Source organism: Tenrec ecaudatus, chromosome 7 (assembly GCF_050624435.1).
Source record: "Tenrec ecaudatus isolate mTenEca1 chromosome 7, mTenEca1.hap1, whole genome shotgun sequence".
Classification (NCBI taxonomy): domain Eukaryota; kingdom Metazoa; phylum Chordata; class Mammalia; order Afrosoricida; family Tenrecidae; genus Tenrec; species Tenrec ecaudatus.
Window position 1 is genome coordinate 32,604,504 of NC_134536.1, and position 27,108 is coordinate 32,631,611.

Consider the following 27,108-nt stretch of genomic DNA (forward strand, 5'->3'; position numbering starts at 1 on the left):
GTAGATGAACTCCTGAAGCTATTGACCAAGATAATCTTTAAATTTTTATTCAAAAATAACCACTGAACTCATTTTACCACCAAACAATAGTTTAGTCTCACTAGTGAAAAAAAAAGGCCTGTGTTGGTCATTATGCCATTTTCCGAACTATGTATACAGAAACAAATTGACAACAGCAATGGGGAAGTTTAGGTAAGAACGCTAGGGGCTAGTGAGTGTGTGTTAAGGGAGGAACAGCTCAGAAAAAGAGAGTAAGCATTAAGAGTAATGGATGTACAACTTGAAGAATAAAATCAGTGTCGCTGAATTGTCCATGTGGAAACTGTTGACGTGGTGGATATTTGGCTGCATATATTCTCAACAACAACAAAATAAGATTTCAGGGGAGGGGGAAAAAGCCAGCCATAGGAAAATTTTCCATTTCCTGTAGGATACCTCACAAAATGTTGTTGACTCACTATTTTTATTGGAAGGCGGGGCAAAGGCCGCTTGTTCCTTAGCTTTATCACTTTCAAGAATAATTTTTTTATTCTTTATCCAGATTTTTTATTTGGCATCATTGTTAACCCAGTGGAGGTGATTGGAATGGTGTTTATTTTGGATGAGGGATATTTCTGAGAAAAACTTGTCATTTGCCTGACGTAGGTTTATATTCTTCCAAAAGGTCATTTTAATGTGTTTTTGTTTACCTGCGGAGGTAGGGAAACTAAGTCAAAGAACAAATTATCTTAATACAAAAAGAATTTACCCAATGCAGAGACTCACGGGAGGAGGTACCCGATTGGTAGGTTTTTAAGTAAGCTCTTGAATCTCTCTGTCTCTCTCTGTAGCAGTTGGAGAGAGGATTCTTGGAGAAGTGTACAATGTGTCGGTAGAAGCACTGGCCTTGGAAGGAGAGCATCTGGCCTTCAAGCTGACTAACTTTTCACCCAGGAGCCCAGGTGACGTAGTGTTTCCTTGGGCTGCTAGGTCGGCAGCTCAAAGCCACCAGCCCCTCCATGAGAGACAAGTGAGGCTTCTCACTCCCATAAAGAGTTATAGTTTCAGGAATCCACAGGGACAGCTCTACCCTGTCCGTTAGGGTTACTACGAGTTGGAATTGACTCAGTGGCAGTGAATTTGGTTTGTTGGTTTAAACTGTTGACCTAGGCAAGGAATTTCACGTCATGGCCTCAGTTTCCCTGCCTTAGAATGATACTTATATTCGGATGCTTTCTGCAATCTTTCCGGTTGTCAAACTCCATTCTTTGGTCTTCCAAATGCCTAGAATACAGATGACTGTGATTTTAAAGAAACCTTGTATCTGACATTGCCGTTAACATGAACTGAATTCCCCTGTTTGGGGGGAGAAAATTCTCCAAGTGGGGAGGCCCTCAAGCATGATCTGCTCACCATTTAATGCATTTCCAGAGCAGCCAGGAGGAGTGGGCTGCAAGCCCTGTAACCCCTTGTGTCTGAGTGATCTGTACTTGAGAGGTCACCAGGGACCGGCGTTCGGGAGTCCATCACCCTTTTTGATGAGATGCCTCTGGGTGGACTTGATCCTCCAGGCTTGGGGTTGTCGCTGAGCATATGAGCCATGTACAGCGCTCAGGTGCTCGTACAGCGCCAACATGTGGAAACATAAAGCATTCCCTGAAGGAGTGATGGCTGAGCTGGAAACACCTTGAAAATAAGCACAAAGTAAAAATGCAACATTTATATTATAAAATATAATAGCCTATTTATTAAGCACTTCTATTATTATTATTCAGCACCTCTTCTTTACACCCCTCCTCGTGTACAAGTGTCAATATTAAGTAAGCATTACACACATTTACTCCTCACCCAACCCTGTAGAGTAGATGGTACTGCACTCTCATTTTACAGAAAAACTGAGGGGTCCAATGAATTATCCAGGTGGATCCTCAGCCTTTGCGCTTAGTACTGTTCCACCAAGATTTGGGAGCGGGGATTAAGAAGACAGCAGCGATCTGTGACGTGGGTAGCATGCAGCTCAGGGTGATCTGTGACGTGGGTAGCATGCAGCTCAGGGTGATCTGTGACGTGGGTAGCATGCAGCTCAGGGTGATCTGTGACGTGGGTAGCATGCAGCTCAGGGTGATCTGTGACGTGGGTAGCATGCAGCTCAGGGATTTAATGATACTGAAGTGGGCTGGGCAGTCATCTCCTCCATCGACTTAGAGCCTTTTCTTCATCTTGTGCTCGTTGCTAATAGCTCCCCATTACGTCCCAGCCTCCCTTGCTCTAACCGGAAGAAACCATGAACCTAGTTCCTGTCTCTAGAGAGAACAACCAGTTGCTCCATGGGAGAAAGACGAGGCTTTCTACCCCCAAAGAGTTACAGCCACGGAAACACACCAGGGAGGCTCTGCCCCGTCCTGTAGGGTCTCCGTGAGTCGGAATCGACTTGATGGCAGTGGGTTTGGTTCGGTCTCTAAAGAGGATGTGTGACTTACCCGGAGGCCCCTCTGGGATCCGCACACCTATGTCTGAGAAAAAGGAAAGGAAAGTTCTGGAGGGGGGAGACTTATGTTTTGACCTTCTCAGCAAACTCGATTTTGATTAAAACGTGAAAACACACAAAATGTTTTAAAATATTTGGCAGTTAAAACAATGGCATTTAAAAAATGCCATTTAACCTCAAATTTAAATTCTAAGTAGCCTGGACAGGGGGGCCCTAAAGTGGAAACATGACTGAGTAGAGAAAACAGTACAAAAAAGGTACAATTGGGTCAAGTACTGAGAACTGCTTAGCCTGCTGGTTGGACTTGCCTAGGGCAGTGGGGCCTGAGGGCCTTTTGCAACTGGATGACATCTTTCCCTCGCCTGGATTCTGGTGACTCACTTCTAGCCTTCCTTCAGCTTAACTAGCAGGGAGAGGTGTTCCAAATTGTGACCTCAGTGAGTACACGCACGGCCCTCTCTTTCCTGGGGGCTCTCTGGTACACACAGTGCTCCCAAAGCTCAAGTGCATCCCTGCTCAGGTGGAGCTCGAGGAATGTCAGCTTGAGGTGCTGAGGTCCCAAGGATCCCGAGAGCAGCAGCCTGGCCTCCGTTCAGCCAGGCATTCATAGGCATAGCTATGAGAGAAAACTTGCCCCAAAGCAGAAGAAAGAGCCCGGTTGCCTTGGGTCCTCCTCCGGCCCGGGGAGTTCGCTGCAGCTTGTGTCAGCGAAGCTCCGTTTCTCCTCCCACCCCGCCGCTCCCGCCGCCCAGAGGAAGAGGGAGCTGCCCAGCACTGCTGCGGGCTGCCACTGGCCGCCGCCGCCGCCGCCTGCTACCCGGAGCCGGTGAGTTCCCAGGGCCTGAGATCCCGGCTGCTGCCACTCCACTGCTTGCCGGCCCGCCTTGATTGAGACAAGTCTGGGTTGTCAGGGCAACTGGCAGTGAAGGCGGTGCATCATATTTAACCCTCGTGTGTAGTGTGCGGACTGTCTGTCGGACTGTCGGTTTGCAGGAAGAGGACTGGGCAAGGTGCTTGTGCAGAAGGAGAAGCTAGGATCTGACTGAGCAGGTTAGGCAGTGGAGGGAGGCATCAGAACCCGCAGGCCTTTAATCAGGGCTTTTCTGGAAAGTGAGAGAGAGAGAGAGAGAGAGAGAGAGAGAGAGAGAGAGAGAGAGAGAGAGAGAGAGAGCACGAGCGAGCGCCTGTGAGTGTGTCTGTGGGGAGTAAGTGGGAGGGGGCTTGCTGGGGGTGGGTTAGCGGGTTGCTGCTAGGTGAGGGGGCAGCTAGCAGGGCCTCAGTTGCCATGTGGCTGGTACTATCTGTCAGCTGTGTGCACACTCTGTACCCATAGGAGATCGATTACAAGGGCTCAAATGAACTGGCAGCTTAAGAACTAGCAGCTTCCCGGGAGCTGCAATGATCTAAGCATATATTTTTACTATAATAATGAATGAATAAAAAAAGTAGCTGCAGTATGCCGGGATCAGCCATAGCTATCCGACAAGAGCGGCTGAAGAAGATTAATGCAAGGCCAGCCCCCCCTGGTTTGTTCACCATTAATGAGGAAGATGAGCAGCAAAGGAATGGGAATTCCAGAAGACCGAAAGGTATGCCTCAGCTCTGCGCGGTGGTTGGGACGGGCCGCTGTCCCTGCAGGGCGCGCGCTGTGAGTGGGGTGAGCAGTTTGCCGGGGCATTTACCCATCCCCCGGGTAGAGGTTGCAGATTTGGTGGATTTCAGGTCAGTTGCCTTTTTCTCCCAAGCTACCTTCTTGGCTGGTGCTCTTGAATGTTCACAGCCGATCCTCAGTAGAAGGGAGTGCAGGGGGTTAGCACGGTCGTAAACAGACCTCTCCCTATCTGTCCCAGTGTCGACTCCTTTCATGAAGTGGTCTTCCGCCAAAGGCAGGATTCAGACCAAGTGACACTGAGGGCAGCCTCTCCCTGGGCAGAGAGAGGTAGGGTGTCACCTCCCCTTCTATACGGAAACCCAGAGAGCGAGAGCGTAAAGGGGAGGAAAGCACTGGGGAGGGCAAGCTAGGGAGCGAGGGAGGTAGGGGACTGTGAAGTGTTACAACTTCAGATGTGTAGCCAGCTCCTGATAGCGCTCTCAGAGTGGAGCCAGGCTGGGTGTGCTGGCCGGCTCTAAGGAGCAGGTCCGCTCCCGCAGCCCGACTGTTTCATCCTTGTCCACTCTGTCTGTGGCTAGCCCCGCCAGGACTTACTGTCAGAGATGTCAGCATCGCACATTTACAAAAGGGGATTTTTACACTCTTGAGTTTTCCAAAAATATATAAGCTGTTCTCCTCGTAAACCGAAAGGTTATAGTTATATGCGTTGTAGTTTTCATGTGCTGATTGCATTGAGCTTGCATTTGAATCGCTCAGTGACCAAGAGATCAGATCTTGGCATGGCGCACAGAGGGAACGTGGCAAATATTGAAGCAGTGACAGAGTGTATGTTTACATAGCATCCAATGTCTGAGCACTGCTGGTTTTCTTCTTCCTGGATCTTGAGTGAAATTTAATTTGGTTTCATAAGATGTCTTTGGAACTAGTTACATGAATCAAAGATTTATGTCAATGTCATTTTTAAAGGACTGTACAGCTCACTGCTGACAAGTAGCATCCTTTACAGTAGTTGATTTTTATCTGCCTGTCCAACATGGCCTCCCTCTGAGGGCCAGCTGACCGCTGAAGCTATAGATTGGAAGGTGACTTGTGTGTTTCGTTTATTTCTTTGCCCGGATGTGAAGTAGTCGGACCAGAGTGTGTGGCTCTTGTCGAGAACTCCGTACTTTAAATTGCTAGTAGCCGACCACTTGGCTCCCTAGGACTTGGTAGCTTCAGAAGCCCAGTGGCTGGCTGGCTGGCGCTCCCAGTGTGTTCTCGAAAAGCATCCCTCTTGGTGCTCTGTCTTGAGTGACCCGGAACAGTAATCTAGGACAACCATCCTCTTCCTTCTCAGTCATTGTCTTGAATTCTTTCTTTTCCTTGATTCTTTTCAGCATTTCATTTGCAGTCAAGAAGATGGCGAGTGGGTGGAAAATAGGTACTTCCAAACTCTCTTTGTTTTTGATGATGTGTACAGCTCTGTGGATAAAAGAGACTAAATCAAAGGGTTCCTGGTGACCAATTGTTTTTCCTTTTTCTACCTCTTGCACAAGAGAAACACATAGATAGAGAGTCTCAGGCAAAGAGATTCTGTGCTGATAAAGATGGCCGCATTTTGTGTGTCTCCCCAAATGTGTCTATTTATGGACATGCTCAATAAAATAAGCATATAACTGACCTTTGTGTCCCTGTTTATGCTTAGTGAAGCTATTGGCTTTGATTCTAAATTTCTTATCATGTCTATCTGAGCAATAGGGAGGTTCATTTTCTAGTCCAGTGCTATCCAATAGACCTCAACAATAATGGGAAAATTCTCCATCTGCACTGCTCAATACAGTGACCACCAGCTGCATGCGCATGGCTACGGAGCACTTGGAATACGGCATGCTGACCGAAACACTGATTTTTAAATTGTAGTTAATTTCACTACTTTCCACGTAAGTAGCCAAGTGTGGCTAATTAATGGCTTCCGTGTTAGACAGCTCAGTTTTCTTCTGTAGAACCATGACCTTCTGGATTTGCATCCTTTCTGCTGTGTTCATCCTCGGTGCTTGCTGCTGCCAGATATGATCTGGTCCTAAGATGAATGTAGTTATGAGGAGCTGATGCCACGGGCTTAAGTGGAGAGCAAAGGTTTTGAGAATGATGAGGGCAATGAATGTACAAATGTGCTTTACACAAGTGATGCGTGTATGGATTGTGATAAGAGCTGTACGAGCCCCTAATGATTTTTTTAAAAAAGAGTATAACATGGATCAGGTCGTCCCTTCACTACAAGAGAGCCTCATAACCAGGGTTTGCCCACAATCTTGTCATTTGTTGCCACTTAACTGTCGTTGCCACTCTGAGTACTCTCCTTCCAGTCATCAGTTTCCCGTCCCCTTCGCACAGCTTTTGATGGATTCCTGTTTTCCAAATTATTATTTGCACAGCGACATAGCAAGATGATACACAGGTTCTTTTATGTGTGCCCATTAAAATAAGCAACCAGAGAACTTGTTTTGAATCACTCCATGGTCTGTTCAGTCACCCATGTCCAGATCTGGTTTTCATACTTAGTACTTTTTTCTGTGATTAGCAGGGATGAAGAGATTTGCTGTCCAAATTCATTGAGCTGAAAGCTTCTGCCCAGGATTACTGTGGGCTACATAGGGCGTTTTTAATGATGAGTAACATCTATCTATCCAGGTGCTCCGGGCTGCTGAATAACCATTATAATCAACTCAGCAGGAAGGAGCATGTCCACTACCTCTGGGCCCCTGACTGGTGGCTTCTGGATGATCTGCTGCAGTGAGATAGTACTTTGGCTAGCTGGATGCTAGACTAGATAGCTCCATGAAGAAGTGTTTGCTTTTTCATGGAATCAATAGCAATGTAAATGTTTTATTTACCTTCTTATTAACATCCACATCAAACCAAACTCATTGCTGTTCATAGCCACCCTAGCAGGATAGAATCCCCTTTGTGGATTCCAAGGCTGTAAAACTGTGGGAGCAGAAAGCTTCCTCTTTCTCCCCAGGAGCAGCTAGTAGATTTGAACTGCCAACCTTTTGGTTAGTAGTCCAACCCGCAAGCCCTTACAGCGCCTGTAACATTTAAATAGTCATTTAGAATAATCTAGGCTTCAGCTGTTGCTCTTACAGCTCAGAAGCCTGAGCTGCACTTAATGCTGACTCAGGATTGGCTTGGAAGAGATTGTTTAGGCACTGCAGTAACTAAATGCCCTTGGATGTATTTCAAGGCGAATCTGCCTTATGGTGAATTTTTGCTGAGCACAGTGTGATTGTAAATAATCAGACATTTTCTCCCTCAGCCAACATTTGCTAAATGCTCACGGTGCAAATGTCCCAGCAGGAGCCATGCTGTGGACACGATGCCGGCAGTTGACATGGTATCCACTCTCAGAAGCATTTACTGTCTAGTGGAAGAACGTAGATATTCAAGGGGACTTTGAAAAGTTTGTGGGAAAATGGGGTTAAAAGACAAACATAAAATAAAGAAACTTTATTCTCAACATAAGCTCCACCAAGGTCAAGACACTTTCGTAAGCTGATGTCAGCCCGTCCCTGAAGAAGTGAAGAATTTAACCATGTCAGTGCAGTCTTTTTTATGTCACTAACTGAAGAAAAATGAGTAAGATTAGGAATAAAAGCAAGTCAGGCCGTAAGCTGGATGCCTGATTCCCCATAGGGACGCTCACAAAACGGCCCTCGTTTCAAGAGAGGAATGAGCGGGAGCATTGTCATGGTGGAAAAGGACTCTGGTGTTTTTCCTCTAAAGCCTTCTTTCTCAAAAGACTCTCGTGTGAAGCAGCGTTGTCGTTCTTTGGCCCTTCAGAGAGGCAGCATGCAAAATGCCTGAGTGTCCCAGCCAGCTGTTGCTAGGACCCGGCGCTCGCCTGGTGCAGCTGCCGTCTCGCTGTAGCCATTGCTTGGATTACGCTTTGGCTTTAGGATCCTCCTGACAAAGCGCCCGTTCAGGTCCTCAAGAAGTCCTCCAGGTGCTTGAGCCCACTCCTTAAGCATGCCCATCGAGCGCTCGGTCTCACCTGCAGCTGACCTGCAGCATCAGTTGGGCACCCAGCAGGCAGAAAGCGTCCTCACCTTGCGTTTCTCAGTCGGAATTGCTTGTGCTGAGCCGGAGGTGAGGTCTGCCATGTTGGCTGGTGTTCTGCTGTGAATCGGTCCCCTTCAGGGAGGCTGGGAGACATCACTTCCCGTCTAATTGATGGGAATGGCTGCCACTGCCGGCTTTATCCTCGGCCTCTTAGCTCTTTATAAAATGAGGTCTCTGTTTTGAAGTCGCCAGAAACTTTGTGGAAAGCATCAGTACTTTCGCCATTCCTCACCAAAAGTTGGACACTTGACGTTGCTTCGCTGTTAACAGAGCTCCCGTTGCTCTGATCAAGGCTCTTTCCAAACCGATGCCTTTCCCTTCTCAGTGCCTCAGACTAGATCCTGATGAGACAAGTACAAGTTTATTTTGGAGCCCCCCCCCCCCCGCCAGAAATCCATGCATTGTTTTTTTGTAATATGAATTATTTCCATGACCTATTCATAAATCCCTGATATACAAATAAGGGAAGAATATAAACTGAAATCAAAGGATGCAGGATAGGCTTGCAGACTTATTAAATATGTGCTGGGGATGGGGCTGTTAGCTTCGAGTTTGTAAACTGGCATAGGGATTAAGCAAGGCGGAGGCCCGTGCCAGATGCATGGTGGAAGCTAGCAGTTTACATAGGCTTCGAGGCAGGAGCACCGCAGGATAGGTAGAGAGGCCTCTCATTTTAGTCTCAGAATCTGGACATCTATGCAGTGTTTTCCTATAAATGCACTTAAACTCCTCGCACATCGACTCTCATTATCCAGCCCTCCTCCTCCTCTTCCTCCTCCTCCTCCTCCTCCTTATTCCTCTTCCTCTTCCTCTTCTTCTTCTTCTTCTTCTTCTTCTCCTCCTCCTCCTCCTCCTTATTCCTCTTCCTCTTCCTCTTCTTCTTCTTCTTCTTCTTTTTTTTTTTTTTTTGGTTTTTATGACATTAGTACAGAATCCTCCATCCTGATCTGGTTTCCTTCCTCCAGCTCCTAGCCTGCAGAGCCATGTCTGTCAGCCTCTTGTTAGGCACCATACCTGCCCCTAAGAACACCTTTGCAGTTGTTTGTGCAGAAGAAGCTTGGAGGATTTTCAAGGCCCCCTAAGAAGGGCCCTCCTGTGACTGGCAGGGCCCAGGAGGGTGTGGGCTGGGGGTTGTCATTGTTGCAGCTCTCACTCTCGGGCCCCTGGAAGAACCAAGTCCTGCAGTTCCAAGGGTACTGGGAGTACCCAGGCTCCTAGGGCGCCCCCTCCTCTGCTGCAGTTCCAAGGGTACTGGGAGTACCCAGGCTCCTAGGACGCCCCCTCCTCTGCGGCCGGCTGGGCAGCTGTGAATTTCTAGGCCCTCGGCCCCAGATTCCAAGTTCTCTGAGCTTAGCAGTGTTTCCCTCATTTCAGAGGGGTCCTCCCCTGCTCCTGTGCTGGGCTGCACTAGGAGCAGCTGTGGGAGGCGTGGGGACAAGCAACAAGCCCCACGATGGTCTTGACCTCCAACCCTGCTGATTGCCTGAGTATAGAGCCCAGTGCCAGGTCCCCAGGGCCACTTGAGTGCCAGCCCTGACAGCAAGGCCCTGGGGTCCAGAGCACAGTGGTGTTCGGGGCACAGCAGACTTGGGGCTGCCTCTGTGATCTCCTCCAGTTCTTCCCAAACCATGTCGATGTTGCGTAACAACCGGGCCTGTGGAAACGCACCAGGTGATAAGGGAGGACTGGACGGAGTCATTTCTAGAGGCTGCATGTTCCTGAGAAAGTCCGACTACCATTATACAGCATTCTCTTGAGTAACAGCCTCCTGACCCATTTTTCAATCGTCTCATCGACTTTATACTCTTCTTGTTCTTACATGAAACCTGGTTGATATGTAACTCTAATGCTGAATTTACTCATGAGACTCAACTCTAAGTGACTTTGGATTGATTTTGTAAAAATTAACATCAGCCATAAAAGATGAAAGACTAATTCCAGACTCGCCAGACTGATTATGGGCTCCCGGGTTTTGTTTTTGCTTTTTGCCTTTCTTTCCTTCATAGCATGCCAGGAAAGCAATCCTTCTCATGTGGAGATCAGCCCGTGCCACTTGATTTAACACCTTTTCGTGGCATTGCTTCACTTAAAGCAGAGGTCTGAGCTGGAATCTCTGAGCCATGTTGGGCGTGCAGGTACGTGCATGTTTGGACCTGAATGTAAACAGCTAAAAGTGGAAGCAACATTTATAAATAAACAGATTTTTACACAAAAATCTGACTTCAGCTTCCTTTTAGCAACCAGGAGATGTGGCCACACGTGGCTAATGTGTTCTCATGCAACAATCAGCTGGCGCTGAGCAGCAGCCGCCACTTTGCATGGGTTCTGCATGTTCCTGTCTGCCCCAGGCTCCACCCCACCATCTTCTAGAGTGTGCATGGCCTGGCCTGCCCAGTTATTTACATCACATTAGTCACTTGTATTTGTAACCTTTGACCTAAGGAAGAAGTCCAAGCGCTTAGCATGACACATGGACTACCCATCACCTGCCTCTTGGCTTTCTTTTCATCTCTTTCCTACCACTCCCTTGAACTTTACGCTCCAGCAGGATCAAAGTGCTGGCATGTTGCTGCTCCATCATGCTGTCGCATGCCCCTGTGCCCTGCCCTTGGTCTTCTCTCTGCTTTCTTCTCTTTCCTTCCTCCTCCGGATAGCTCTCACTCGTCAGGCGTCACATCTGGAACACCCCCTTTTTCACTCCCACCTCCTTCCCTCTTTTCTGGGAACAGTGCCCCAGGTAGTCCCTTACTGTGGCCTATGGCCCCTGAAGTTTCATACTTACTTGGGCCTGACGCGTGTCGTGTTGTGATGAAATGCTCCCTGCCCACCTCCAGCCCCTCTTGGGACTGTACCCTTGGTGGCTGTGATGCTGTTCTTCATACCCAGCATCTTACAGAGGGTAGGAGCATTCTTGCACAAAGGTGGACCTGACATTGAGAAGTAACTTTCACAGGCGCTGAACGTCTTTTTGCCCAGGTGACTGCTTCGGCTATGTAAATTCTGGTGTGGCAATCGCGTTACACTCAACCCCACTGAATGTATCTAATCAGGTATCAGAAACTCTGTTCTAGTTTGGTTTTGCTTTCTATCATACCACTGAGCATTTTCTTTGGAAATGTTACAAGTTGGTATTAGTTAACTACTTTGTTATATCAAAGTTGTCAATGTTTTTTGCCCCTTTCTTTGTTAACTGCAAGTTAAAGTGTTAAGAAAGACATGCCCCACCCCTCTTGAAATTATGGATCAGGAGTTAAAAGAAACTTTTCCTCTTCCCTGATCCTATTTTGTTAACAATGCCTTTTGGGGGGGGGAGGGGCGTCACTCTGAATTAGAATGGACTTGATGGCAGAGAGTTTGGTTTTTAGTAGTGGTGTCTCCTTTTGACATACACCCCCCCTTTTGTAAAGGTAGAATTTCTACCTGTTGAAGCTTCCACATGAAATAGAATCAGTCATTTGCTGTTTATATTCCTATTGGCAAGGTGATGATCTAGCCATAGTAATGTCCTCTTTATAAGTCATGAGCCTTTTGTTTTCAACGGAGAGTCCTCTGTCAAGGTGTGTGACTATGACTCTGCCTTTCTTTCATACACATATTTTGGGTTTTTTTTGCTTCTTTTATCCTCTAGAATTTGAACATGGTTTGTTCCCACTCTTCTTATTTGTGACATTTCAGAACTAGGAAAAATGATTTAACAGTCAGTTTAAAAAGCAACAGCTAACGAGACAAAGTATATTTTACAAGTTAAAAAAACCTTGAAATTTACTCTATTGGATTAACTTATGTCTGCTAAAGAAATCCTAAATAGCTGATCTTATTCCAAGTATTTATGTAAAGCTAAAAGGAATAGGGAATGACAGGAACAAGTATGCCTAATATTTGCCTTCAATAACTGGATTCTCTGTTAATTGTTCACTAAATGAATGTATCTATCTCGGAAGCATCCTTTATTCTCGGAGTCAATATAAACATACATATCAAGGTGTGCAAAAGGAACATACTTTAATCTGTCCATAACCAAATTCTTTGTACAGTGAATTATGCTATAGAATGTATTTTTCCATATAAAGCTAAAAAGCTTAATAATTGAGTGTCAACATTTTGAAAATGATGGCAACAAATGTAAAAATGTGCTTGACGCAGTGGATGTATGTCTGGATTGTGATAAGAACTGTACATGCCCCCAATAAAATGATTTCCCCCCAAAATGGGGGGAAAGTTGAGTGCCAGTTTCAAGATTTATAAATGATAGAGCTGAGAGAACTGATTCTCCCCCTCAGATCAAGCTCGGGTATTTGCTTAGAATCTCCACATTCACTACTGGAAGGCTGGCGTCTGAGCCTTAACTTGGTGTCCGTTTCCATTACGATCAGCGTGTCTCAGGGAGCTCATTGCTCCTGAAAAATGGCCAGGTGCTCAGGGAATGATGGCTGGCATAGCCATCTGGGTCACGTTTTCTGCTCCGGTCTGCCGAGCACTGCTGCTGGGGGCTGGCTGTGTGGAAGGACCAGCCCCCTGCCTGCTCTAGCACCGCAGTTAATTAGTCTGCCAGGGACCTAGTCCCCATTGCCCTCGTTCCTGCTTTGTTCGTACCTTGCTCCTGAGTGAAAACTTCCACGCGGCCCGCCTCATTTAGAGACCTGTTCCTCTCTGCCCCACAGCAGGCCCACGTGATCCTTGCCCCCGCTTCGCTCACACAGGGCAAATGCAGGAGACGTCAGGGAGATTGCTCACCATGATACCCTGTAATTGTGTTGTGTTACAAGAAGGAAATATGTCAGATCACTATGTCAGATCGCCTCGCTTGTTATTGCAAATACGATTAAGGAAGTGCACCTTTTATTCTCTAGGATTAATGGAAATTTTCTGTTCTGCCTTAGTCTGGGAACGACATCTTGAGACTGAGTCAGAAGGACATTTCTTTTACAAGGTGGCTCCTCTCCTGAGGTGACAGGGCTAAAAGTGGTGCTTGATGCCCTGGGCTTGTGGGCAGCTCCCAGGCTGCCCGGGACTTGAGCTGTGGCTGGTCTCACTGGAGGCCGCCGGCACTACCCAGGTGGCTTCTCTTTCTTCGCATCCTTGTTTTCAGAACCCAGGCGCCTCGTTCTGCGTATGGTTAGTCTCCGGCTTGTATCTCAGTGCTTCCCGCACATCTCGTTGGTGATCTTCTCTCTTTGACTGGACAGTCCGCGGTAGGTATTTTAGTGTCAGTGGCAACAGCCCCATAGTAGATGCTACCTGCTGGGGTTAGATGCTGACACGTGCATACCTGTCTACCTGGGTTACAGGAGCGCTGGTGCCACTCAGCTGTTCCCTGTGCCTGGTGTGCACTAGGACTTCTCATCTCTTCACCTCTCTGTACCTGTTTGCTTCCTACCTGTCCTTCAATTCAAATGTCATTTCCTTAAGGATGTTCCCAGACTAGGTGGTCCCAGGTGCTAGGCTCTCAGTGACTTGCTTACTCATCCTGTTTTTCCAAATAAATTGTACGTTCTTATTTTTTCCTTATTTTTTTACTGAGTAGTCCTGCAATGTCTATCTTCCCAACTAGCCTTTGTTCTGAGAGCTCATTGAGCATCTGTTAACAGTCACGCGGTGCCACCAACTCCTGATACAAGGTCTAGTCCATAGTTAGTTGCCATCAAGTTGGCCTCTGACTTGGGGTGACCCAGTGCACAATATGACTCAAACGCTGCCCAATCCTGCACCATCCCCATGATTGGTGTTCGATGGGGCAGGTGTGATCCAAGGTTTCTTGTGGTCTGGTTTTCAGAAGCAGATCACCAGGCCTTTCTTCCTAGTCTGCCTTAGTCAAGACGCTCAGCTGAAGCCTGCTCAACATCACAGCAGTGCAGAAGTTATGAGTGACAGAGGGATAGAAGGTCCCAAAACATTTGTGACACGAATAGGAATGGCAACTTAGATAAAATAAACAAAACTCCATCCAGTAATTTTTCACATGGAAAGTAAGTAGTCTTAGAAGCTTTGCTCTTTATTTTTCCAGTTGAAACATTCTTCTTTTTCCATTGAGGGGTTCGGTAGAACTTGAAGGGGCATGGAGGTGCAGACGCAAGACTTCTTAGCCCACATCAGACACACGCCCAATCCTGGTTTCTAACAGGATGGCTAATGGGGGACCATCCAGTGGCACTCTCCAGAGAGAAGGAGGGAGCACAAGGGTGGACAGCTTTCTGTCCGAGTCTCCTAATGTTCAGGGTCCAAGGATCCATTCTGAATCTGGCACCTCTGAGTCTGAAGGCATCAATCAGTCATCACATAGGCAGGTGATGAGACAGTGACTTTGGTATTAAAGACCTTTGCCCACCAGCCTTCATGCAGCGATGACCCATTAGATAGCTGTCAGCTGGGATACTGGCTGGGTGTCTCCAAATTGGGCAGTGACTTACATGGATCACAGTCCGGTGCCAGGCCTTCCCAGAAGCATCTGTCGTCACCTCGCTTGGAGTTGCTTGAGCTCCTTATGAAATAGGGTACAGTCATGACAGTCACATTGGAAACCTAAGCACTGGTCTGCCTTTTGACCAGTTGCAGTTCACTCTCATAGCTACAAAGCATAGACTAAGTCAGGGCAACGAGATAGGAGACCGGTCCTCTGTGATGTAAACTCTCCCTAAGCTGCTTGATCAGGAATGCCCTCCATCTCACCTGTTCCTTCCAGGGCTAGGAAGCACCTGCTACTGTAGCAGCCGTGTGTACGTGGCAGCATCCCTCTGGCCCCCCCACCCATTCCAGCACCTCTCACGAAGCCTCCCTTAGCATTTCCTTGTGCTCCTCTTTTATAATACCATATCTCCGGATCAGCCTTCCCTATTCTTTTCCCAGGCCCAGAAAAACAGGTTCTTTGTGGGTCAATGGTTTCCGGTACAGAACCTGCAGTCAGCAGTGAAAGCTGCAGTCCCACCTGAGATAGGTCCAAACCTCACCCCTCCGGGGACTTCCCCCAGGCCGGCCCACACACTCCCGCTCTCCCTTTTCCTCTCTGCTCCCTCGGAGACTCCTGGGCACTACAGTGGTAAGAACAGTTCCGCCCCTAATGTCCTTATCCTTTGGTTTCCTTTTGCTCAACCACCCTGGCAAACCCTTCCAAAGATCAGCAAGCTTTGTGGCATTTTCTCCCAACCCAATTGGTTTCCAGACTGTCTGCTCCCTGCCGCGATGCTGACATCTGCCTGTGAGTTAGTGGAGGCCTGTGTTGGGGCTTGTCGCCACTCCACCTGTGCCATCACCAACCTGAAATGCCCCTAGGCAGCCACATGCCTCAGATTCAGCAAACAGGGGTTTTGTGCCTACCCCCATGCTTCCACGACTCACTGGGTATCTCCATCATGTGAGCAGCTCACCCTCCTGCCTGCACCACGGCCTCCCACTCCCTGGCTCTCCATCTGTACAACCCCCTGGCTCCTGAACCCACGGTGCCCTCACACTTCCCGTGCCCTTGCTTCTGACCAGCCTGCAGCTCACGGGTAACCATTCTGCCGGAGCACTCACAGAAACGCCGGCCCTTCCGTGGAGCTCTGAGAATCCTCTGGTAGCTTCTTTCTTCTCTAGCGCTGCTGGCGCTTGTGTTGTGAAGAGTCCTAAAAGCAAGGTGCTGGAGTCTGGTCCATGGTCAGGCTATGTCACCATCGTGGCCAGATTGTGCACGCAACTCATACTGCAGGTGGGTCTCGCCCCTCGGCCTCACTCTGCGCATCTACTCTCCAGTCTCTTGGGGCAGTCAGCGGTTAAGTGGTCAGCCACTGGCTGGAAGCAGGCCTGGGGATGGGAAGGCCACAGCTTCCGAAACTCCGTGGAGCAGTTCTGTTCTGCACAAAGGCCCTCACGAGTTGGAACCAGCTTGACGGCTTCTACCAACAGCATCCAGTTAGAGTGCTTTCTTGCGTGGTGAACGTGTCCAGCCACTTAGCTGGGAATGTGGAGGATGCATCCAACTAGCTTCTGGGCCATAATTCACTGTCTTGGAGAGACGAAATAAGTGGAAAGGCAGCCGGCCTGGGTGATTGTACACTTTGGATGAGAAAAGAGGAGCACAGGTAATTCATTGTTTTCACTTGATAACCATTTTGAAGAAGCAAGAGGCTGACATTTTACAGGGCCGTTTAGATGAAACTAAACTCTGAGTGTCTTTCTCCCAAGAGATAGTGCAGCTCTGTTGCCAGTAATGTGGTGATTGCAGACAGGAGGGAGGCAGCTGGAAGGCTCCAGCCCCATGGGAGACTTTCTCTGCTGTGCTGTGGGTCTACGATAGGTGCTTTCTGCGAGAGTGAGTACAGGTGCTGGCTCCTTGCGCAGAGCATGGTGAAAGGGCGTGCCCACCGTGGTTTTAGGGGACATGCTGCCAAGTGCTCTCATCCGGGCTCTTGCCAATTGACTTCTTTTTCCTCCGACAGCATTGTCATGATCACCGAGTCCAGACCCGGTCTCTTCTGAGATCAGATCAACTTTCATGTTTGGTGCCGTAGAGTCAGTTCTAGTGTATAGTGAACCAGTTGAGACAGAGTAGAATCACTCCCTAGGGTTTTCTGGGATGTAATCCTTATGGAAATAATTGTCAGATCTTTCTGCTACAGAGCCAGTGGATGGGCTCGAACAGATAACCTTCAGTTAGCAGCTGAGCACCTACTAACCCTTGTGCCACTGGGGTTCCTACTAGTCACACTGGGTAATATCAGATTTCTTGACAATTTGACTATTTCTGTCTCCCTTTTGTGTGTGTGTGTTTATATATAAATGGTTGCATTTGCATCCTTATTTCAAATGGATGTTTTAATGGGAAAGTAAAGCAGTAAGCAATGAAACCCTCTTGCGTCGTGCTGGGTGGTTTGATTTAAGCATTTATCCCTTTGCCCTCTCGTGTGGCTCTGATCCTGAGTTCCTCTTTCTAAGATGTCAGCTCAAAAAGAGCAGTCCTAGCAGGTCTGGAGTGGATCGATACCAAGCTTTGGACAATAAGGGCAGCCAAATGTACTGGGGCCAAAATGCAGGATGCTTGCTCTCTGGTAAATGAACCGATGGAAAACAACTTCTTGCCTTCATCCTGATGCACACATCACAGTGGTGCTTCCGCAGCAGTCCCCGTGGCCTCTGGTGAAAACCCAGCTCCCTCACTGGCAAACTGAGCAAGCTCAGCTTTCGTGTCTGTCCTAGGAATCCCTGAAGGTTCCCTTGGGCAGTGGATGTCCAAGAAGATGTTGAATTGAGGCTGGCTGGTGTTTTCCCATTGTCGTGACCAGTCACATGCACTCTGGCACCAGGCTGCCCGCTGTGACCTTCTTCCAGTTCTTCTACCTTCTAGTCATCCTGGACTTTAGGCAAAGGACTTTATCTTTCTTTGTTGCACTTGCCCCATCTATAAATTGGGGAGAACTGTGCCGTCTATTCACAGAGTTGGTGAAGATTACGTGAGATAAGATGGAAAGGTGCTCACAACCATTGCCTGCCATTAATAAGCTAGCACAAAACTGCACCTGTGGGCTTTCGAGACTCTGCAGGAGTAGAAAGCCTCATCTTTCTCCCTAGGAGCACCTGGTGGTTTTGAACTGTGCACTACAAAGTTAGCAGCCCAATGCATAGCCCACTACGCCACCACAGCTCCCATACAAGTGGTAGCCAGCATTATTTGACAGGTTTTCTCCATTAGATGGTTTTCTCTTACTAGTTCCAAGGAAACAGCATTTCTGCTAAGGGTTTCTAAACTTTGGAGACTTGAAACAAGTTAAAAGAAAGCTGTACCTGGCCTCTGAGAAAAATTACGGAAGTGATGTTGGCCTGAAGCCAATTGCTCGCTTCAACTCTGTGTAAAGATCTGAAATTCCATTCCAGTAGCTATCTGGGTCCGATCCCAACCCCGGAGCTAGATAGAGCAGACATTTTCTTCCCAAGAGTCCATGGATTCTGTAAAAAAAATACAGACGAAATATTCCACAATGCATTATTAAAATGTTGTAGACTTTCAAAGTGGCTGGATGCAGAAATGCCCCAGGCCACACGCACACAGTTCTGTTCTCTCTCCACGTCCTCTCCCTCTTTCAGCGGCCCCTCAGCTGAGGGTGGTGTGGGTGTCCATAATTCCAGTATTTGAGAAAATGCCTCTTTGATGGCTGGCCCCGTCCACAGTAATGGGTAGGCACATGTTTGGACAAGTAGAGACTCACTTCTTACACGTTCTCCTTACTAAGCTATATCTTTTGTGCCAAAGGTAAAAGTTTAAATAGTCAATTAGATTCCTGTTTTAGCAGTTTCTACACAGCTTATTCAGCAATGTAGGCTAAGTTTTTCACTGCCTGTCAGCATCTTCATTCATTCCTTTCTAGTGGTGCCACTGCCAGGGTTCCACCTGCCCTGTTCCCAGGCCTCCTCTTCTGTGTTCCAGAGTATAATTTTTGAAACTTTGGTCTCCTATAACTGATTTATTGAAGCACATAGGTATTCATAGGTGATGCTCGTTTATTTTATAAGCCAATCTGTTATTTAACTAAACAGTGATCATTTTAGTGTAAGCTTTAAAAATAGTTTTGGGTAGTCATCTTTAAAAGGTCCAGTACGTCTGGACTTTTTGAAGAATTTGAGGGTCGCCCTCATCAATTTTTCTCCCATTCAGTAAGGATCCATCTCCCGTGGCCTGGTCAAAATAACCACCAGTATAGCCAGGCATCTGCATGTTGACGTGTTTTCAGCCACACAGTCCTGAGACACCACACCGGTGTGAAATGATGACGTATACTTGTGTTCTTAAGACAGCGTTGGAGGAAGATAGTCCTCGGTGCCTCACGGTGGCTAGTGGCTGCTGATTCTGACCCGGCAGTACCATGCGCACAGAGTAGAGCTGCTCTGGGGGATCTTATGGCTGTGACCTCTCAGAAGCAGACGGCCAGACCTGCCCGCCAGTGTGCCTCCAAATTGTTTTGGCTAATAGTCAAAAATAACTCATTTTCCCCTTATACAAGATCATGTGACTTTCTCAGTCTACTATGTTGACCTGCAAAAGGAGGTTATGATTTATAATGTTTGGGAAAAAATACTAGTGTGAGAAAATGCATAGAAAAACAGAGTGTCACTATGTACCCATAATCCAGACCACTTATATTCTGGTTAATGTCATATTTCTTCTGTATTCTGCCTGTCATGCCTCCCCTTCCCATCACAAGAGCAGCAGCTGCCAGGAGACAAAGTATACCTCCCAGTCTGCTTCTGCACTTTGACTCCATGTATTGATCTGGAATACCATTGATGTTTTTAAATGTTATTTACATTGTAATAGTATTGTATCGGGTTGAAGCTTTGTTTTGCACTCACCTGTAAATACCTATCCCAGGAGATAACTCTAGTTATAAAACAGGCAACTGCTGCCCAGAATTATGCAAAGTGACCATTTATTTCCTCTCCCCCAATTGATGAGTGAAGAAGTTGATTACTTTTGTGTTGCTACTAAGGATTTTGCCACAATAACTGTTTTTCTAGGTTCCTCCTTTGGTACAGCACAAGCCTCTCGGTGCTCAGTGCTCAAAGTAGTATGTGCATTTTCACAGCCAAATTGTTCTCCCACCTGGTTGGTCAGCATCCTCCTGCCTGTAGCCAGGGAAGGTCCCCAATTCCCCATGTCCTCACTTGTACTTGATATAGTAAAACATTGGCATTTTTGCCAGTTGCATGAGTTTGGAATGGGAGTTGGTTTGAAAAGTAATATAAATAATAAAAGTGGACACTGGTGACTGTAGGTTTCTTCTAGTTCTTGTTTTTTTTCCTTTAAAAGAAATGGAAACAATGATCCTGTTTCGGTGGTGGTTGTCCACAAGGATAACAAGGAAAAGTGCTTCACCAGTCCTCTGTTTTGACAGGTTGGGGTGAGGTTGGTGGGCCCCACCGCAGTGCATCTCCAAAGCAGGGAGTGCAGGCCTCAGTCCTGTGCTTGCTGTCTTGGCATCTGACCCAGGCTCAGCTTCCGCCTTCCAGCAGTGCATCCAGCATATTCTGGGCCCGAGCCTTTTGCTTTCTTCCTTCTTATTGCACCTTCCTTTGGTCATCCAGAGCCCCGCCTATAAGGATGGCCCAGAGCATGCAAAGTGTGCAAAAGTTAACTGTCTTCTTGATAAAAGTCTTTACACTGAGGGTTTTGTTGCTTTTTTTCTTCCAGGGACAAGGGAAGTACTTTTTGGTAAAGATTTCTGGGGAGAGCTTGTGTTGAAAACATTACTTAAAATCAGATTTGGTAATTATTTGCAGGTTTCCATTAGTGATGTGATCCTAGAGCCTGATTAGCTTTTGTAAACTAGAAACCCTGCAGTACAAGACATTAGCATGAATAATTAAAAGGTAAGGAGTTAGCACTATGAGACTGTGGGGTTTCTTTTATTACTGTAGCGACTATTTCAGTACCAAGAGGAAGCTTAGACTCTTCGACTGCAGTCTGGAGACCTCAATTATGCTTTCAGCTCAGCCACACATCATGATACTTCGCACTGTTAAATGCAAATGACATTGTATTATTGTTGTTAAATGTCACTGGTCCGGTTCCACGTCATAGTGGCCGCATGCACTACAGGACGAAATACTGCCCTGTCCTCACAGTCCTTGCTGTTGGAGCCCGTTGTTGCAGCCGCTGTGCCAATCCATCGCATTGAAGGGCTTCCTCTGATTTCAGTGACCCTCTGTTTTACCAAGCCTGGTGGCCTTCAGGGCCCAGTCCCCCTTAACAACATGTCCAAAGTACAGAAGATGCAGTCTTGGCATCCTTCCTCCTAAAGAACATTCTGACTGTACTACTTTAAAGCAGACATGTGTGTTTCGGCAGTTTGTGGCACATTCGGCAGCCTTCACCTGCATCATGAGTTAAGAGCATCAGTTCTTCCTCGGTCGTCTGTATTTTTTGTCCAGTTTTCACACGCATAGGAGGTATTGAAAATGCCATGGCCTGGGTTGGGCATACTTTAGTCTTCAAAGTGACAGCTTGCTCTTTAACACTTTAAAGAGGTCTTTTGCAGCAGATGTGCCCAAAGCAATGTCATTTGGCTTCTTGACTATGACAAGGGGGAGATCCAAGTAACATGATATCCATAATGTCTCCAAATTTTATCATGTTGTTATTATTATTGGTCCATTTGTAAGGGCTTTTATTTTGTTGATGTTGAGGTATAAATCTATACTGCAGGATCTCTCACCTTCGTCAGTAAGTGCGAGAAGCAAGTTTGTGTCGTCTGTGTATAGAGCCCAGCTATTGGGATGATTTGCTTAGCAGACAGATTGAAAAAACATGGTGAAAGGATGCAACCCCGATGCACACGTTCCCTGAGTTTAAACCATTCCGTATCCCCTTCCGCATGAAGACAACTCAGTGTTTTAGAATTCCCATTCTTTGCAGTGTTATCCATATTTTGTTATGATCCACACTGTCGGATGCCTATGCATGGTCCATAAAACAATAGACCTCCTTCGGGTGTTCTTGCTGTCGGAGGGTTTAGATTTCCCCAAATCTCAACAGTGACTTGTCATGGTTTTGCTCCTCTGGCACTAATTTATTGTGACTTAAAAATAAACAAAATGTCAGACATAGTAAAACACTTCAACATACAAAAGAATAAGGGAACACTTTTTCTTAAGTTTATCATACTGCTCTGAAAATAGATTTCTTGAAAGGGTTTTCTCTTGCATGTGATTATTTTTAGAAAGTTTATAATATGCAGAACCTTCACTAAAAAGAAACTGAAAATCACAATAATCATATTTTCAGAAAACTACTGTTGGCATTTGGACATTTTCTATTCCTGATTTTTATGGGCTTTTTATCTTTTTTTTCTGTGTTTTACTCCCCGTGATCTAGAATGTAGGCACTCTGCTTTAAGCTTTACCGTGGTTATTCTGCCTGAGAGTTTATAAAATTGTCTTAAGTATACGCTTAACCAGGAGTGCTAAAATTTTGTTCGTTTTCCATTATTTTTTCTGAAAGTGCACATTTTCAAAATATATATACATTTTCTCAAACTTAATTTTTTAATGAAAAAAATAGATATGCACAGCTAGAACATAGACCATCTCAGGTTTCTGCATGTACAATTCAGTGTCACTAATAACCACATTCGTTAAGTTGTGCTGCCACTGTGACCTTTCTGAGCTACCTCTCCTAACATCAACTCCCTGCCCCGTAGGATTCATACCTAACTCTCAAGTTCTCTCTCGGGTCTCATGTAGGTTGTCTGGCAAAGAGCACAATGTCAAAGTAGGTCATGATGATGGATGACCTTGGAAACCCAAAGGGTCGCCATGCGTGGGAAATGGCCCCGTGGCAAAGAGTTTGAGTTTTAATATTGTTTAGCTTTAAGAAGACGTCAAGGGTGTTTCGATTTTAAGTTTAAAGATGATCGTAGGGCAGTGATTTTGGGATCCATTCCACCTCCATGACTCCAGAGCATCTGGATTCCATGAGATACTGGAATTCTATTCTGCATGTCCTACCTTTTGATAAATTTATATTTTTCTTTAAAATTTTCGGAGAGTGGTTAAGACTAGAGTCTGTAGTTGATTACTAATAAATCGGAGCAGATATTAGGAAGCTTGCTTTTCTGGACTATGTTAATTAGACGATCGCCGAAAGATTGGAGCGCCAAGTAGGACAACTGTTGGCACAGTGTTTTGTAACGTGGCCCTCTTGGTATCAGTTGGACACTATTTTAAAACTGGGAAGAACTTAATTTATTGAGAGTGAGGTCCGAAGTAATTCAAGCTCAATGAAGGGATTTTACTAAGTCTGATGGCAACAGCTATAAACAGATCCTTTTGTGTACAAAAGCGCTGCAGTGCTGGAGATGACTTGGAATAAGGCGTCAAATAGGGTGTATTAAAAGGACTCGAGAAGGAAAATCCGTTCAAAGTACTGAAGGGGGTGTGAGTAACTCTCTTCTGCCCCGGGTGCTAATAAGCCTGTGCGACTCGGAACTCTTTCCAGACCGACAGTTGCACAGCGTCCTGAGCACTTGCCATTTGTGCCAGGCACTGTTTGTGCGTCATTATTGTCATGCGCACAGTGAGCCTGTGATGCGCGGTGAACTGTTGGAAATCGTCCAGGAGGACTAAGTTGGAGCACAGTTACTTCTCCGACCCACTTTGGTTATCATGAGTCAGAATCCATTTGATTTATTTATTGCTTGAACTCTGTATTGTAACCTGGTTGAAAATTTACAGATCAGATTGGGTTTCCACTCAACAGTTCATGCGCATTTGTTTCCTGCAACTGATTGCAGTCCCACAATATTCCAGCAGTAATTCCACTGCCTTTTGTGTTTCCCATGTCCTGTCTGTCTGTCCTATCTTCTCCGCCTTCTGCACCTGCTGTTCCCCTTTGACCAGGCCTGGTTGATCTAAGTGTTTATTTACTTTTTAACTAAAGCTGGTTGTAAGCATTCTTATCTTTCTTAATGTAGATGTATTTTAATTAATATTTTTAATAAGTCAGGGTGAGTGGTCCAAATAGAGGTTAAATTCCAGCTGATTCATATATCAGATCCAATTCACACATATGGATATTTGTATATAAACAACTCTGAATTTCAAAAGGCCTTGTATTTTTATATTCTTTATAATGTACATTTTACATTGCTCCATAGATACACCCTAACCCACCCACACCAAGGCAGGTGACTAGATGGCTCATTGGATCTTTCCGCTTACATGGTTTGCATCTCCTCCATCACTAACCTTTTCCGCTTTGCTGACGTCTGGCCTTCTGCCCTTTGTTCTCCCCTCCATTTTCCATATATCCTCAGTCTATTGCCTCTGCACGGGTAAGCACAGATGAGCGTGTGCATGCAGACACACAGAGACACACGGAGCCCTCTGGTTTCCACCTCATTCTAGAGCCATTGTCAGTAATAATATTAACTAGCGTCGATGGGAAAGAAAGTGCATGGATTCTCAGTTTCTCTGCCCTTCTCCCTGCCGGATAGCAGGGCGGTCCCCAGGTCCCAGTGGCAGGCCCCTCTTCTTCCGCTCTCTTCTCTCTCTTTTTTATCTCTTGCAAGATAAATGGTGATGATGCAAGCTGGCTCACCCAGGGAAGTAGATCAGGCTGTGATTTGAGTACCGAAGCCCTGGTGGCAAAGTGCTTACTCAAGTTGGATTGCTAACCTCACGGTCAGACGTTTGAAACGCTCTGGGAGAGAACGATGAAGCATTCTACTTACAGTCTCACAAACTAACAGAGACCGCTCTACCCTGTCCTGTCACTATTATTTGCAATCGGCTCCACAATGTTGAGCAACTTCAGTTGAAGTGTCCCATCCTGATCTGACTCATTAGCATAAACCTAGTCCTTATTCACCTCATCACCTCCTGACTCACTAACATGTCACTGTTGTTCAGTGCCACGGAGGGGTGCTGACTCATACCGCCTTGTGTACAACATAACAAAATACTGCCTGGTCCTGCACCACACCATCCTCACCAGGTGTACCTCTTCTGAGCCCGTTATTGCAGCCACTGCGCCAGTCCATCTCGGGGAGGGTCTTCCTCTCTTTCACTGCCCCTCCACTGTACTAAGCATGATGCCCTATTCCGGAGACTGGTACCCCCTGAAACATGTCCACAGTATGTGAATAACTATAAGCACCTAGTCAGGATTTACAATACCTCATAAATGGAAGACAATTGTGTGAAACTGCGACTTAAGACCTAGCCTAATTGATCCACCCTCTGAGGGACACAGTTCAACTCATGAAAGTGCCCAGTGATTTTCTCCTAGGGAGGAAGTTTATAGCTTCCATCAGATACACCACAGGGGATATCTCCGCTTCCCTGACTCTGCCCAGTGAGTTTCAGTTTCGGAGCCCACAGCTCCTTAGGGGATATAAAGCTTTGTTTTCCTCCCAGGTTGGCACCTCAATGTGTTACATACTCTGCCCACAGGCCTCCTTAAAGGGAATATGTGTTCATTGTGAATGAGGGGAATGCGGAGTAGGGACCCAAAGCCCATCTGTAGGCCACTAACATCTGCTTACGGAAGGGTAGGGAGGAGGAGATGAGCCAGTCAGTTCTTTAATGCTACCTACCTCCCCCCCAACCACCACCACCACTATCATGATCCCAATTCTACCTTACCAATCCGGCTAGACCAGAGGATGTACACTGGTACAGACAGGAACGGAAAACACAGGGAATCCAGGACAGATGAATCTCTCAGGACCAGTGGTTAGAGTGGTGATACTGGGAAGGTGGAGTTAAGGTGGAGTAAAAGGGGGAACCAATGACAAGGATCTACATACAACCTCCTCCCTGGGAGACAGATAACAGAAAAGTGGGTGAAGGGGGAGATGTTGGACAGTGTAAGACATGACAAACTATTAATAATTTTTAAATGATCAAGGGTTAATGAGGGAGGGTAGCCAAGGAGGGAGGGTGGGAAATGAGGAGCTGATACCAAGGGCTCAAGTAGAACGCAAATGTTTTGAGAGTGATGATGGCAACAAATACACAAATGTGCTTGACACAATGGATGGATGTATGGATAGTGATAAGAGTTTTATGAGCTCCCAGTAAAAATCATTTTATTGGGGGATATATGACCTCAAAAAAATAAAATCTCCCACTGTGAAGGTTCTCTGTATAAAGAGATGGAGAAGATGAAAGGAGATAGAAAATAGTTTTATAATTCGCTTCACTGTTTTAACAAAATACCAGAGAGAAAATCACTTAGAAAAACTCAAAAAAAAAAAGAGGAGAGACTTTTGTTAGGAAGAAACATTGGTGCCAGTGGAGCTCTGAGAGGAGGACACGGGAGACAGCCACCAGACAGCTTCACAGGCCCGAATTCGGCTGCACACGCAGTGTTGCTTATTTAATCCTCTCATTTTTTTATTCATGGGATGGAAAGCACTCAAGCTTTGGAACTAGACAGAAATCGCTCCTGGAGGAATGACTAGATCCACATTGGAGTTTTGGCTCGTCACTTCACTGTGTCACAGTGGGCACTCTGAAGCCCGGGTTCTTAGCTTGCACAGTGACACTGCGAGCATTGTGTGGCTGGTAGAGAGGGTGGCAGTCACTTCGCCACCTCAGGCTCGTGAGGAAGTGGCACGGGGGTCCCATGACTCCATTGTCCCTTTCGGCCCAGGCTTTGCTACTAACCTACCTGCTAGGTTTGAGCAGCTATTACTGGTGCTCTGGGATCAGGGAAGATTCTGTGCTTGTATTCCAGTTGTGTTCCTGACAGTTCGCATTGAAACTGCTCATAAAAAAAATTGCTACGTGGTGGTACTGATGTTATTTCTTTTTATAAATTTTTTATTGAGGGCTCGTACAGCTCTTATCACAATCTATACACCATCCACTGTGCCAAGCACATTTATACATGTGTTGCCATCATCATTTTCTTCTGCGAGAGCCCTCGGTAACAGCTCCTCATTTCCCCTCCCTCCCGCATCCTGACGTTATTTCTTGGTGTTAGATTGTAGGTGAGGGTTTGGGTCAGCTGGGCTTTAAGGAGATGTCTTAGGAACTGAGTTAACCTAGATCGCAATGCTTCTGTAGGGGAAATGTTTTCTCAGATCCTAACAAATGACCCATTCCTATATTGGAGACCTCAAGTGGATCTGAAAATTGATACGGTCTTGAAGAATAAAAATGAAAGAAACCCAAAGAAATGTGACATAAACAAATATTTTTACTCATTGCTTCTGGAGTCACTTTGACATGAAACTCGTTCTACCCATCTATTCTTTGTGTGACATAATGGAATAAGAGACACATGGAGGATGCTTATTGTTTATCCTTTTTGATGGCAGCGCAAGCTTTTATTCTGTTCTAGCCATAGGTAATTAGGAGTTGCTTCTCTTAAACAATGCCTCACCCTGCCAATGCTTGAGTCATGAGGCCCAGTGTGGACATCTTTTATTCCCTGAGGGGGAAACAAAGGTCAGCCCTTTCA

General features: G+C 46.3%; 1 protein-coding gene across 1 annotated transcript in view; it reads left to right on the forward strand.

The window, feature by feature from the left end:
* The first annotated feature begins 3,923 nt into the window (after positions 1 to 3,923).
* Positions 3,924 to 27,108, forward strand: part of MAP7 (microtubule associated protein 7) — a 178,039-nt gene continuing 154,854 nt past the window's right edge. The window contains exon 1 of the mRNA XM_075554227.1: positions 3,924 to 4,056. Within this exon, the coding sequence (XP_075410342.1) occupies positions 3,924 to 4,056 (133 nt within the window). The remainder of the gene's footprint in view (positions 4,057 to 27,108) is intronic.